General features: G+C 49.5%; 1 protein-coding gene across 5 annotated transcripts in view; it reads left to right on the top strand.

Moving 5' to 3' along the window:
- Positions 1-553: 553 nt before the first annotated feature.
- SGK2 (serum/glucocorticoid regulated kinase 2) overlaps positions 554-12,022 on the top strand; it is a 32,707-nt gene continuing 21,238 nt past the window's right edge. For 2 of the 5 annotated variants that reach the window (XM_075585072.1, XM_075585068.1), the window contains exons 1-5: positions 554-671; positions 4,642-4,774; positions 6,293-6,345; positions 6,801-6,858; positions 9,125-9,208. In XM_075585072.1, coding sequence (XP_075441187.1) covers positions 6,299-6,345; positions 6,801-6,858; positions 9,125-9,208 — 189 coding nt within the window. In that variant the 5' untranslated portion in view covers positions 554-671; positions 4,642-4,774; positions 6,293-6,298. Of the gene's footprint in view, positions 672-4,641; positions 4,775-6,225; positions 6,346-6,800; positions 6,859-9,124; positions 9,209-12,022 lie in introns of all 5 variants that reach the window. The other 3 variants (XM_075585069.1, XM_075585070.1, XM_075585073.1) reach the window with 3 other exon arrangements.

Raw genomic sequence — 12,022 nt, 5'->3', positions numbered from 1 at the left:
GTCTGTGTATAGTCTGTCTGTCTGTCTGTGTATAGTCTGTCTGTCTGTCTGTGTATAGTCTGTCTGTCTGTCTGTGTATAGTCTGTTTGTCTGTCTGTGTATGGTCTGTCTGTGTATGGTCTGTCTGTCTGTCTGTGTATGGTCGGTCTGTCTGTCTGTCTGTGTATGGTCGGTCTGTCTGTCTGTCTGTGTATGGTCTGTCTGTCTGTGTATGGTCTGTCTGTCTGTGTATGGTCTGTCTGTCTGTGTATGGTCTGTCTGTCTGTGTATGGTCTGTCTGTCTGTGTATGGTCTGTCTGTCTGTGTATGGTCTGTCTGTCTGTGTATGGTCTGTTGCAACTATTTTTCCTCCCTATACAGAATACAGAACATACCCAGCTGTTTCTCAATGGGTGACGTGGGTACATTTTATATAACCCCTTTGTTATTCCTGATGAGGAACGCCTGGGCACTGAGGGGTTAATCATTAACTGGCTGAACTAAGGCCACTCCTTGAGAGTTATATATTTGACCTTCAGCCTGGTCCTTTTCCCTCCTCCACACCCCCTTCCTCTTCCCCCCCCCCCCCCCCCCATCTCCCTCTGCTCAATAACAAGGCAAGTATTAGCAGAGGTGAGCCTCGAGTGCAGGGTCCGGAACGCGCCTGGAGGGACCCCCACAGCGCCTGACAGGTAGGGGGTGGACACGAGAGGCGTGTGTAGTCACCTGCTGGGCACTTGATATTTGAATCTCTTCTTACGAGCTCATAAAAAACCTCAGGGTACTAAAGTTAGCATAATAAAGAGAAGATTACTTATACTTTCTCCCCCCCCCCCCCAATAATGACCCCACCTAACAGTCACATACCTGTACATACCCTGGGCGCGCGTATTAGAAAGGGGGGGGGGGTATTATATGTGTCATTTTACTGGAAGGAGAGAGAGAGACTGCTTGTAAAGAGTGGGGCTGCCTTCTTAATGAGAGAGACTGCTTGTAAGGAGTCAGACCACCGTATCAATGAGTGAAACTCATTGTAAAGAATGAGACTGCCTTCCCAATGAGTCAGACTGCTTGTAAGGAGAGAGAGCGCCTTCCCAATGAGTGAGACTGCTTGTAAAGAATGAGACTGCCTTCTTAATGAGTGAGACTGCTTGTAAGGAGAGAGAGCGCCTTCCCAATGAGTGAGACTGCTTGTAAGGAGAGAGAGCGCCTTACCAATGAGTGAGACTGCTTGTAAAGAATGAGACTGCCTTCTTAATGAGTGAGACTTCTTGTAAAGAATGAGAGACCGCCTTCCCAATGAGTGAGACTGCTTGTAAGGAGAGAGAGCGCCTTACCAATGAGTGAGACTGCTTATAAGGAGAGAGAGCGCCTTACCAATGAGTGAGACTTCTTGTAAATGGTGAGACTGCCTTCCCAATGAGTGAGACTCCTTGTAAAGAATGAGAGAGAGCGCCTTCCCAATGAGTGAGACTGCTTGTAAAGAAGGAGACTGCCTTCCCAATGAGTGCGTTCTTATAAAGGGAGAGAGACCGCCTTCCCAAAGAGTGAGACTGCTTGTAAAGAATGAGACCGCCTTCCCAAAGAGTGAGACTGCTTGTAAAGAATGAGACTGCCTTCTCAATGAGTGAGACTGCTTGTAAAAAGGAGACTGCCTTCCCAAAGAGTGCGTTCTTATAAAGGGAGAGACTGCCTTCCCAAAGAGTGAGACTGCTTGTAAAGAATGAGACTGCCTTCTCAATGAGTGAGACTGCTTGTAAAGAATGAGACTGCCTTCCCAAAGAGTGAGACTGCTTGTAAAAAATGAGATTGCCTTCTCAATGAGTGAGACTGCTTGTAAAGAATGAGACCGCCTTCCCAATGAGTGCATTCTTATAACGGGAGAGACTGCCTTCCCAAAGAGTGAGACTGCTTGTAAAGAATTAGACTGCCTTCTCAATGAGTGAGACTGCTTGTAAAGAATGAGACTGCCTTCCCAATGAGTCAGACTGCTTGTAAGGAGAGAGAGCGCCTTCCCAATGAGTGAGACTGCCTTCTTAATGAGTGAGACTGCTTGTAAGGAGAGAGAGCGCCTTCCCAATGAGTGAGACTGCTTGTAAGGAGAGAGAGCGCCTTACCAATGAGTGAGACTGCTTGTAAAGAATGAGACTGCCTTCTTAATGAGTGAGACTTCTTGTAAAGAATGAGAGACCGCCTTCCCAATGAGTGAGACTGCTTGTAAGGAGAGAGAGCACCTTACCAATGAGTGAGACTGCTTGTAAGGAGAGAGAGCGCCTTACCAATGAGTGAGACTTCTTGTAAATGGTGAGACTGCCTTCCCAATGAGTGAGACTCCTTGTAAAGAATGAGACTGCCTTCCCAATGAGTGAGACTGCTTGTAAAGAATGAGAGACCGCCTTCCCAATGAGTGAGACTGCTTGTAAAGAATGAGAGAGACCGCCTTCCCAATGAGTGAGACTGCTTGTAAAGAAGGAGACTGCCTTCCCAATGAGTGCGTTCTTATAAAGGGAGAGAGACCGCCTTCCCAAAGAGTGAGACTGCTTGTAAAGAATGAGACCGCCTTCCCAAAGAGTGAGACTGCTTGTAAAGAATGAGACTGCCTTCTCAATGAGTGAGACTGCTTGTAAAAAGGAGACTGCCTTCCCAAAGAGTGCGTTCTTATAAAGGGAGAGACTGCCTTCCCAAAGAGTGAGACTGCTTGTAAAGAAGGAGACTGCCTTCCCAATGAGTGCGTTCTTATAAAGGGAGAGAGACCGCCTTCCCAAAGAGTGAGACTGCTTGTAAAGAATGAGACTGCCTTCCCAAAGAGTGAGACTGCTTGTAAAGAATGAGACTGCCTTCTCAATGAGTGAGACTGCTTGTAAAAAGGAGACTGCCTTCCCAAAGAGTGCGTTCTTATAAAGGGAGAGACTGCCTTCCCAAAGAGTGAGACTGCTTGTAAAGAATGAGACTGCCTTCTCAATGAGTGAGACTGCTTGTAAAGAATGAGACTGCCTTCCCAAAGAGTGAGACTGCTTGTAAAGAGAGAAACCGCCTTCCCAATGAGTGAGACTGCTTGTAAAGAATGAGACTGCCTTTGAATGAGTGCATTCTTATAACGGGAGAGACTGCCTTCCCAAAGAGTGAGATTGCTTGTAAAAAATGAGACTGCCTTCTCAATGAGTGAGACTGCTTGTAAAGAATGAGACCGCCTTCCCAATGAGTGCGTTCTTATAAAAGGAGAGACTGCCTTCCCAAAGAGTGAGACTGCTTGTAAAGAATGAGACTGCCTTCTCAATGAGTGAGACTGCTTGTAAAGAATGAGACTGCCTTCCCAAAGAGTGAGACTGCTTGTAAAGAATGAGACTGCCTTCCCAAAGAGTGAGACTGCTTGTAAAGAGAGAAACCGCCTTCCCAAAGAGTGAGACTGCTTGTAATGAGACACAACCCCAGCAAGCTCATTATAGGAACCCCTGAGCCCCCACTAAATATATATGTGTACAAGTGTCAAAAAGGAGAGCTACTGAGCGTGGCAAATGTATACAACAAGCGACAGAGAAGCCCAAAGCTACATCCAACATGACAGAAATACACCGTAAAATACTTATATCTCTTGAAAAAGGGTCATTTCGTTTAACCTTTTGGCCAAAGCATCGTAAGCCTGCGAGCCACGTCAAGGCATGACCCTGTTTGCAGGTCCTAACACTACCAGACCTGCACACTGGGTCTGACTCTGCTGGGTCCCCTGAGCCTGCTACACGTCCCCCCGCTGTGACATTACTTGGGGCCCTTCTGAGAATCTATGACGGAGTGGCCGCAGTTTTGGGAGCCTCCTTTCCAGGGACATTGTTCTGAGTTGTCCTCGGTTCTTGGACTCGCATGCTTGGCTATGGCTAAGTATCCTGTTTGATATCCCATACAACTGACTTACTCCGGGACTTACACTGTCATTTATGCTACAAGCTATTGTATTATATGCTTTCTACCTACTTGGTTGTACAGGGTGTAGCATATTTGGCAGGATTTATTAACCCTCTAGGTAACTGTCGGTGACACAGCCTGTTTCACTGTGTGCATGCCATTAGTGTGGATCTGTCACGAGCTAACACACTGCCTCATGGTTATTACATCAGACTTGTACGCAAGACCGGCTGGTCTTAGCGGTGGGAGGCTGATTACATGCCTCCACACCTCTGGGTTACTGTGTTCATGTGCATTGGCCATTCAGGGGGTTTTCATAGGCTTATTGCGGGGGATTATTGAGGAGATAGCTTTATTCATCGTCATTTAGGGGGAGACTGCGGATTGTTTTAATATTTTGATTTATTGTTTCATGTGATGTTATTAATAAATGTGATACTTTTGTATACCAGAGTGCTTTAGTTGGGATATATATATATATATATATATATATATATATATATATATATATAATAAAAAAATAAATAGATGATACCGTTCTGTGGCTAACGAAATGCTTTTATTTGTGCGAGCTTTCGAGATACACATATATAGATGTGTGTGTGTGTGTATGTATATATATATGTGTATGTATGTGTATATAAATATATATATATATATATCTCCTGTAATAAATTAAATGAAGCGTGTAACTATGAGATCCCTGGGGCCACCACACTGATTAATCCAAACGGCCCGGCTCCCTTCCCTTTAACCCGCTAGGCTGCAGGGCCCATCCCTGTGACCGTCACACGGACCCTGTGGGGGCCCCGTCCTGCCGCCCGTATCTGTAACCTGAGCCGCCCTGTCACCTTCCCAGCGTCCTACAGGTGACAGGCCCTGCAAATCCTCCCAGGTGAGCACGGTGTCCCCAGGGTGAGCGAGAGCGGTGACCGCAGGGTGAGCGAGAGTGGTGACCGCAGGGTGAGTGAGAGCGGGGTCCCCAGGGTGAGAGCGGGGTCCCCAGTGTGAGTGAGCACTGTGTCCCCAGGGTGAGTGAGAGTGGGGTCCCCAGGGTGAGAGCGGGGTCCCCAGTGTGAGTGAGCACTGTGTCCCCAGGGTGAGTGAGAGTGGGGTCCCCAGGGTGAGTGAGTATGGTGTCCCCAGGGTGAGTGAGAGCGGGGTCCCCAGGGTGAGTGAGCACGGTGTCCCCAGGGTGAGTGAGGGCGGGGTCCCCAGGGTGAGTGAGCACGGTGTCCCCAGGGTGAGTGAGAGCAGTGTCCCCATGGAGAGTGAGCACGGTGTCCCCAGGGTGAGTGAGCACGGTGTCCCCAGGGTGAGTGAGCACTGAATCCCCAGGGTGAGTGAGCGTGGTGTCCCCAGGGTGAGTGAGCGTGGTGTCCCCAGGGTGAGTGAGCGCTAAATCCCCAGGGTGAGTGAGCGGGTATCTCCATCTCTAGCTCAAATGCCCCTGTCCCAGGTGGCCGGGCGTCCTGCCGGGTGAGGAAGGGGAGGTACCGGGGGAGTTATAATGAGGGGGTCTCTATTAACTCCTTCAGTGCCAGACATGGCTGACCCCTCTGCTCCTGAATGGGGGAGATATTTTGGGGTGACTCATCCCTGAGGTCAATATAGAGCTATTTTGGGAATGTCATTGTCATGTATGTTACACCCCCCCCCCTCCCTCACCCTCTGAACACCCCCCTCACCCTCTGCACCCCCCTCCACACCCCCCACACCGCCCCCCACACCCTCTGCACCGCCCCCCACACCCCCTGCACACCCCCCTCACCCTATGCACACCCCTCCACACCCTCTGCACACACCCTCACCTCTGCACACCCTCTGAACATCCCTCACCCTCTGCACCCCCCTCCACACCCTCTGCACCCCCCACACCATCTGCACCCCCACACCCTCTGCACCCCCCCACACCCTCTGCACCGCCCCCCACACCCTCTGCACCGCCCCCCACACCCTCTGCACCGGCCCCCACACCCTCTGCACTGCCCCCCACACCCTCTGCACTGCCCCCCCACACCCTCTTCACCCCCCCACATCCTCTGCATCCCCCCACATCCTCTGCACCCTCACACCCTCTGTACCCCCCTCATAATCTGCACCCTCTTCACCCCCTTCACCCTCCCCTCACCCTCTTCACCCTTCCCTCATCCTTTTCACCTCCCGTCACCCTCCCCTCATCCCCTTCAACCCCCGTCACCCTCTGCACACCCCTTCACCCGCTCTCCCTCTCCAACCCCTACCCCCTCTCCACCCCTCTCCCTCCCCCTCACTCTGCACCACCCTCCTCCCATGTGTGGTGGGGGGCAGGGGGGGTCCTCTCACGATCCCTTTGGGCACTTGTAGATACAGCCTCAGAGGGTGAGATCAGGACTGAAGGGGTTAAACGTCACCCCATTCTCTCCCCCGCCAGCCCGACATGTCTGAAACGTCGACGATCAACCTGGGACCCTCGGCCAACCCCAAGTGAGTACCGGCGCCATGCCCCCCACCTCCCCCCCCTCCCCAGCACTGCGGGGGATAACAAAGGGCCAAAAAAGACAACGGGGTCCACTCCTCAGCCAGGGAAAAACCCAGAGAAAGTGACTGCTTCACCTGTTTGTGTCCTGGGGAAAATGAGCGCGTTTCGCTTTTCTCCGGGAGCACTGAATCCCAGCACGTCCGCTCCTTGTGTGTCTCTGCCTGACGAACGCCGGCCTCATAATGACTGTGCCCCAGAGGGACTAGAACAGACATCAGATAAAGACAGTAAAAACCCGGACGCATGTTAAACATGGCACTGACCTGGGGGGGGGGGGGGGAGCGCTCGGGCCCCGGGGGGGGGGATACGATGCAACGCTCTGCTGCGGGCAGGGAAGGGGTTAACACGGGGCGATGCTCTGGTGGGGAAGGGGTTAATGGGGGTCTTTTAATTCCTGCAGCGCCAAACCCACGGATTTTGACTTCCTGAAAGTGATCGGCAAAGGGAGCTTCGGGAAGGTGAGACCCCCCCAACCCTCAAAAAACGACCCCTCCCTATCCTACCCCCCTCCCCTATAATGTGCGGGGTCTGTGTAATAAGGAGGGAGAGGAATTCCTAAACCCGACATGGGGAGCGAGGCCAAAAACTAATCCCATAATCCGGGGGGGGGGGGGGGACACATTCCAGAGCTGGGAGGAAGGGGGGAAGGCTTTGGGGCTACAATCTTCCGGCGCTATTTACTGAAGCCTGTAACTTTATGGTCATATCTCCCTCCCCACTCCCCATACCTCTCCCCACCTCATACCTCTCACTCCCCATACCTCTAACCCCCTTCATACTTCTTCCCCCCCGTACTCCAAACCTCACCCTCATACCCCCGACCTCCCCATCACTCATGCCTCTCACCCGCCTCACCTCTCACACCTTGCTACCCCACTCAGACCTCTCACCTCCCCCCACTCATACCTTTAACCTCCCCCCACACTCCTACCTTTCACCTCCCCCACACTCCTACCTCTCACCTCCCCCACACTCCTACCTCTCACCTCCCCCACTTCTACCTCTCACCTCCCCCCCACTCCTACCTCTCACCCCCCCTACACATACCTCTCACCTCCCCCCCACTCATACCTCTCACCTCCCCCACACTCCTACCTCTCACCCCCCCCCCACTTCTACCTCTCACCTCCCCCCTCATATCCCTCACCTCCCCCCCACTCATACCTTTCACCTCCCCCCCACTCCTACCTCTCACCCCCCCAACACTCCTACCTCTCACCTCCCCCACACTCCTACCTCTCACCTCCCCCCTTCATAGCTCTCACCCCCCCCCCCCCCACTCCTACCTCTCACCCCCTCCCTGCTCATACCTCTCACCTCCCGCCCGCTCATACCTCTCAACTCCCCCCCGCTCATACCTCTTACCTCCCCACACTCATACCTCTCACCTCCCCCCCCACTCAAGTCATACCTCTCAAATACCAGCCCCCACTCATACCTCTCACCCCCCCTCCACTCATACCTCTCAACTCACTCCACCCTCCACTCAAATCGCTCACCTCCCTCCCCCCACTCATACCTCTCACCACCCTCCACTCATACCTCTCACCTCCCTCCCCAATACCTCCCAACACCCCCCCCAATTTAAATTCAAAAGTACCATCAGAGAGTTGAATTGGGAGATGTCGCTTCAGTAGGGAGTGGGGAGTCTTGCCAGAACCCTCCTCCTCCATTAACCCCCGCCTGATCCCCGCAGGTCCAGCTGGCAAAGCGCAGGAGTGACTAAGTTTAACCCTTGTGGTGGTCCCACTATAGGGTCGGCGACACACAGCAGCGGGGGAAAAAATTGGAGCTCAGCACAGCAGAAACTGTTAAAAACAAATTATTACCAAGGTGACATCAGGGATAGGTGGGCAGCGGTAACTCTGATGCGTTTTGCGTGTGTTAGGCGCTTTGTCACTAGCCTAACACTCGCGAAACGCGTCACCTTGGTAATAAATAGTTTGCAACAGTTTCTGCTGTGCTGAGCTCCAATATTTTTCCCGCTGATGTGCGCCGCTGACCCTATCGTGGGACCACCACAAGGGTTAAACCACCACATTGCTATTTTCCTGTTGCAAGCACGCCTAAAAGGAATCAAGATCCTGTTCAACAATCAGCGAGTACAGGCGGTCCTCGGTTATCCACCGGTACCCGTTCTGGGAGTAGCGCTGGATAGTGACACCGTGGTAAAGTGAGTCCCGTGTTAATCAGCGGCGGTGAGCGTCGGATAACGCATGCCGGTGTCGGATAACGCATTCCGGTGTCGGATAACGGCCCGTAGGGTGGCATTGTAAAGCGTTGGATACGCCATTCGTTGTAAAGTGAAACGTTGGATAGCGAGGACTCCCCGTACTATCCAATATTCAAGATGTCATTCTTCATCCATAATCTGGGGAATGTTTCCGCTATACTCTAGGTGGCTAGTCCAAATAAGTGGGGCGGAGAAAAGGTCAGATTGTTCTGCTAGGGTATAACTGTCCCCAGAACCCATAAATCCCCACTTGTGGAGAACAATTAATTATTCACTTAGTCCTCCATGCTATGTGTATGACATACTCCTATGAAACTAAACCAGATGGATTGAATGACTATATGAAAATCTTGAAAATATACATTACTCAGAGGGGACTTTATACATATTAAAATATTATACGCTCTTCATTCACCCTGTAGCACCAGCTTTCAGGACTTTTTTTGTTCTGTTTCGCTCTCGAAGTTTAACCCTTGCCTGATCCCCCGCAGGTCCTGCTGGCGAAGCGCAGGAGTGACTGCAAGTTCTACGCCGTGAAGGTTCTGCAGAAGAAAACCATTCTCAAGAAGAAGGAGGTGAGAGGGATGAGGGAAACGCAACTCCTGTAGTGCCCGCTCGGGCTTGAGATTGTGGTTGTAGCGGGGGGGGTGAGGCAGTAACACCATGCGGGGGTAACCCCTCCCTTCCCTCCCCTGACATAGTGTATTTAAATGTGTGTGTATACACCTGTGTGTGTCTGTATCCATGTACATACCTGTGTGTGTATCTGTGTATATACCTGTGTGCGTGTCTGTGTGTATACACCTGTGTGTGTGGGTATATATATATATATATATATATATATATACACCCACACACACAGGTGTATACACACACACATATATATATATATATACCTGTGTGTGTATATACCTGTGTGTGTATGTATATCCGTTGTGGCAGGACGGCCCTGCGGAGGGGTTAGTAAGAGTCTTAGACAGTGGGTTAGTCTTTAATTCCGGTGGTTTATTCTCCACAATAATAGACACACTGTCCCCTTTAAAGTAAACCAAAACCATAAAATACAACCCTGCTCCCCTTGGGACACTTACTAGACTGCACAGGCCCCATCTACCTGGCTGGCCAGCTAAGCCAGTGACCAGCCCCCCAAAACATACAATACTATATCAGGGAATAATTAAAAAAAAGACCTTATCTGATAGTTGGGGAACTCTGTCCCAAGCGAGTCCAGGCAATCCCTCTCGACATGTCAGAGCTCTGATTCCTCCTCAGGTCGGGAACGCTGGTTCCTTGGAGCAGGGCCGCGTCCTGCGGTTTATTGACTCCCGTGGCAATTTCTGTTTCCTGGGTGCGATTCTCAGATGGTTCCAAGACCCTTCTCCCTGCAGGCCTAGGGACCAGACCAACCAGTGTCCTACTGGTTGGGGAATAGTCTCTCTCCCGCTGTCTTAACTAGCTGCACCTGCAGAAAGCCTCTCCAGAGGAGGTTAACTGCTTCCATGCTGGAAAGCACACATACTGCACTACACACCAGCATAGTCACACCGTGTATATACCTGTGTGTGTGTGTGTGTGTATAGAGGAGGTGATATTGAGCACAAATTAATATGATACAAACGTTAAAGTGAATAAGTGTGAGGCAGTGGTGCAGCACCCAAATACACAACGTTCCTGCGTCTAAAATATACAGAAAAAACAAATAAGGCGCGCAAACAAAACCAGACCAATAGTGACTATAAAGGGTTAAGAATAATGGTAAATAATCTGGATGCTGTAATAAATCTGGAGAAATTCTGGATACTGGAATAAAGGAGAGGAAAATATATATGTGTATATATACTTGTGTATGTACGTATGTCTGTGTGTGTATCCATGTATATACCTGTGTGTGTATCCGTGTATATACCTGTGTGTATCCGTGTATATACACTTGTATGTGTGTGAATATATACCTTTGTGTATGTATATATATATCCATGTATATACCTGTGTGTTTCTGTATGTATATCTGTGTGTATGTATATCCGTGTATTTATCGGTGTGTACATCCGTGTATTTACCTGTGTGTGTATATCCGTATATATTTAGGTGTGTATGTGTATATATGTGTGTGTATATCCAGGATTATACCTGTAATTCTATCTCTCTGCATATTATTATATATCTGCATGTTATAACATCTGTCTTCGTGTTATTATATAGCTCTGTGTGCTGTTATATTGCTCTGCGTGTTGTTATATCTCTCTACGTGTTATTACATCTCTACGTGTTATTACATCTCTACGTGTTATTACATCTCTCAACATGTTATTACATCTCTACGTGTTATTACATCTCTCAACGTTATTACATCTCTACGTGTTATTACATCTCTCAACATGTTATTACATCTCTATGTGTTGTTACATCTCTCTACGTGTTATTACATCTCTACGTGTTATTACATCTCTACGTGTTATTACATCTCTCTGCGTGTTGTTACATCTCTCTACGTGTTGTTACATCTCTCTACGTGTTATTGCATCTCTCTACGTGTTGTTACATCTCTCTGCGTGTTGTTACATCTCTCTACGTGTTGTTACATCTCTCTACGTGTTATTACATCTCTACGCGTTGTTACATCTCTCTGCGTGTTGTTACATCTCTCTATGTGTTGTTACATCTCTCTGCGTGTTGTTACATCTCTCTGCGTGTTGTTACATCTCTCTGCGTGTTGTTACATCTCTCTGCATGTTATTACATCGCTCTGCGTGTTATATCTCTCTGCATGTTATTATATCGCTCTGCATGTTATTATATCGCTCTGCACATTATTACATCTCTCTGCACGTTATTACATCTCTCTGCGTGTTATTACTTCTCTCTGCATATCATTACATCTCTCTGCGTATTATTACATCGCTCTGCGCGTTATTATATCTCTCTGCGCGTTATTACTTCTCTCTACGTGTTATTACTTCTCTCTGCATATTATTACATCTCTCTGCGTATCCTGCAGCTACAGGGTTATATGCTGGATATAAGTATGGCCAGATAGCTGAACTCATCCCTCTTTAAAAGCACCACAAGTCCTTTAGTATTTTCTTAGCTTTATTGAAGGAGTCACAGAAATGAAAGGTGCTTGCAGATGTGGTAGCGTGGGTAGAGAGCGCTTCTCTGAGTGGAGCTGCTTGTACTAAATAGAAGAAGGTCAAAACGAATAGCTTTGCCAGGGGGGGTAAGATAGGTGTACTCACTCAGCCTGCATGGGATGAAAAGGAAGTCTGTCACAATTGTCACACAGGAATAGCCTGAGGACCAAACTACCTGTGAATACAGACAGGGGAGTATGGAAAAGTCCATTTTAACTTGGAGGACTAGAGATGTTGCCAGGGCAACCGGCTACTAGC

This window comes from Ascaphus truei, unplaced genomic scaffold, assembly GCF_040206685.1.
Source record: "Ascaphus truei isolate aAscTru1 unplaced genomic scaffold, aAscTru1.hap1 HAP1_SCAFFOLD_898, whole genome shotgun sequence".
In the NCBI taxonomy this organism is placed as follows: domain Eukaryota; kingdom Metazoa; phylum Chordata; class Amphibia; order Anura; family Ascaphidae; genus Ascaphus; species Ascaphus truei.
Note: the sequence above shows the minus strand (reverse complement) of the source record. Positions and strands in the feature narration are given on the sequence as shown.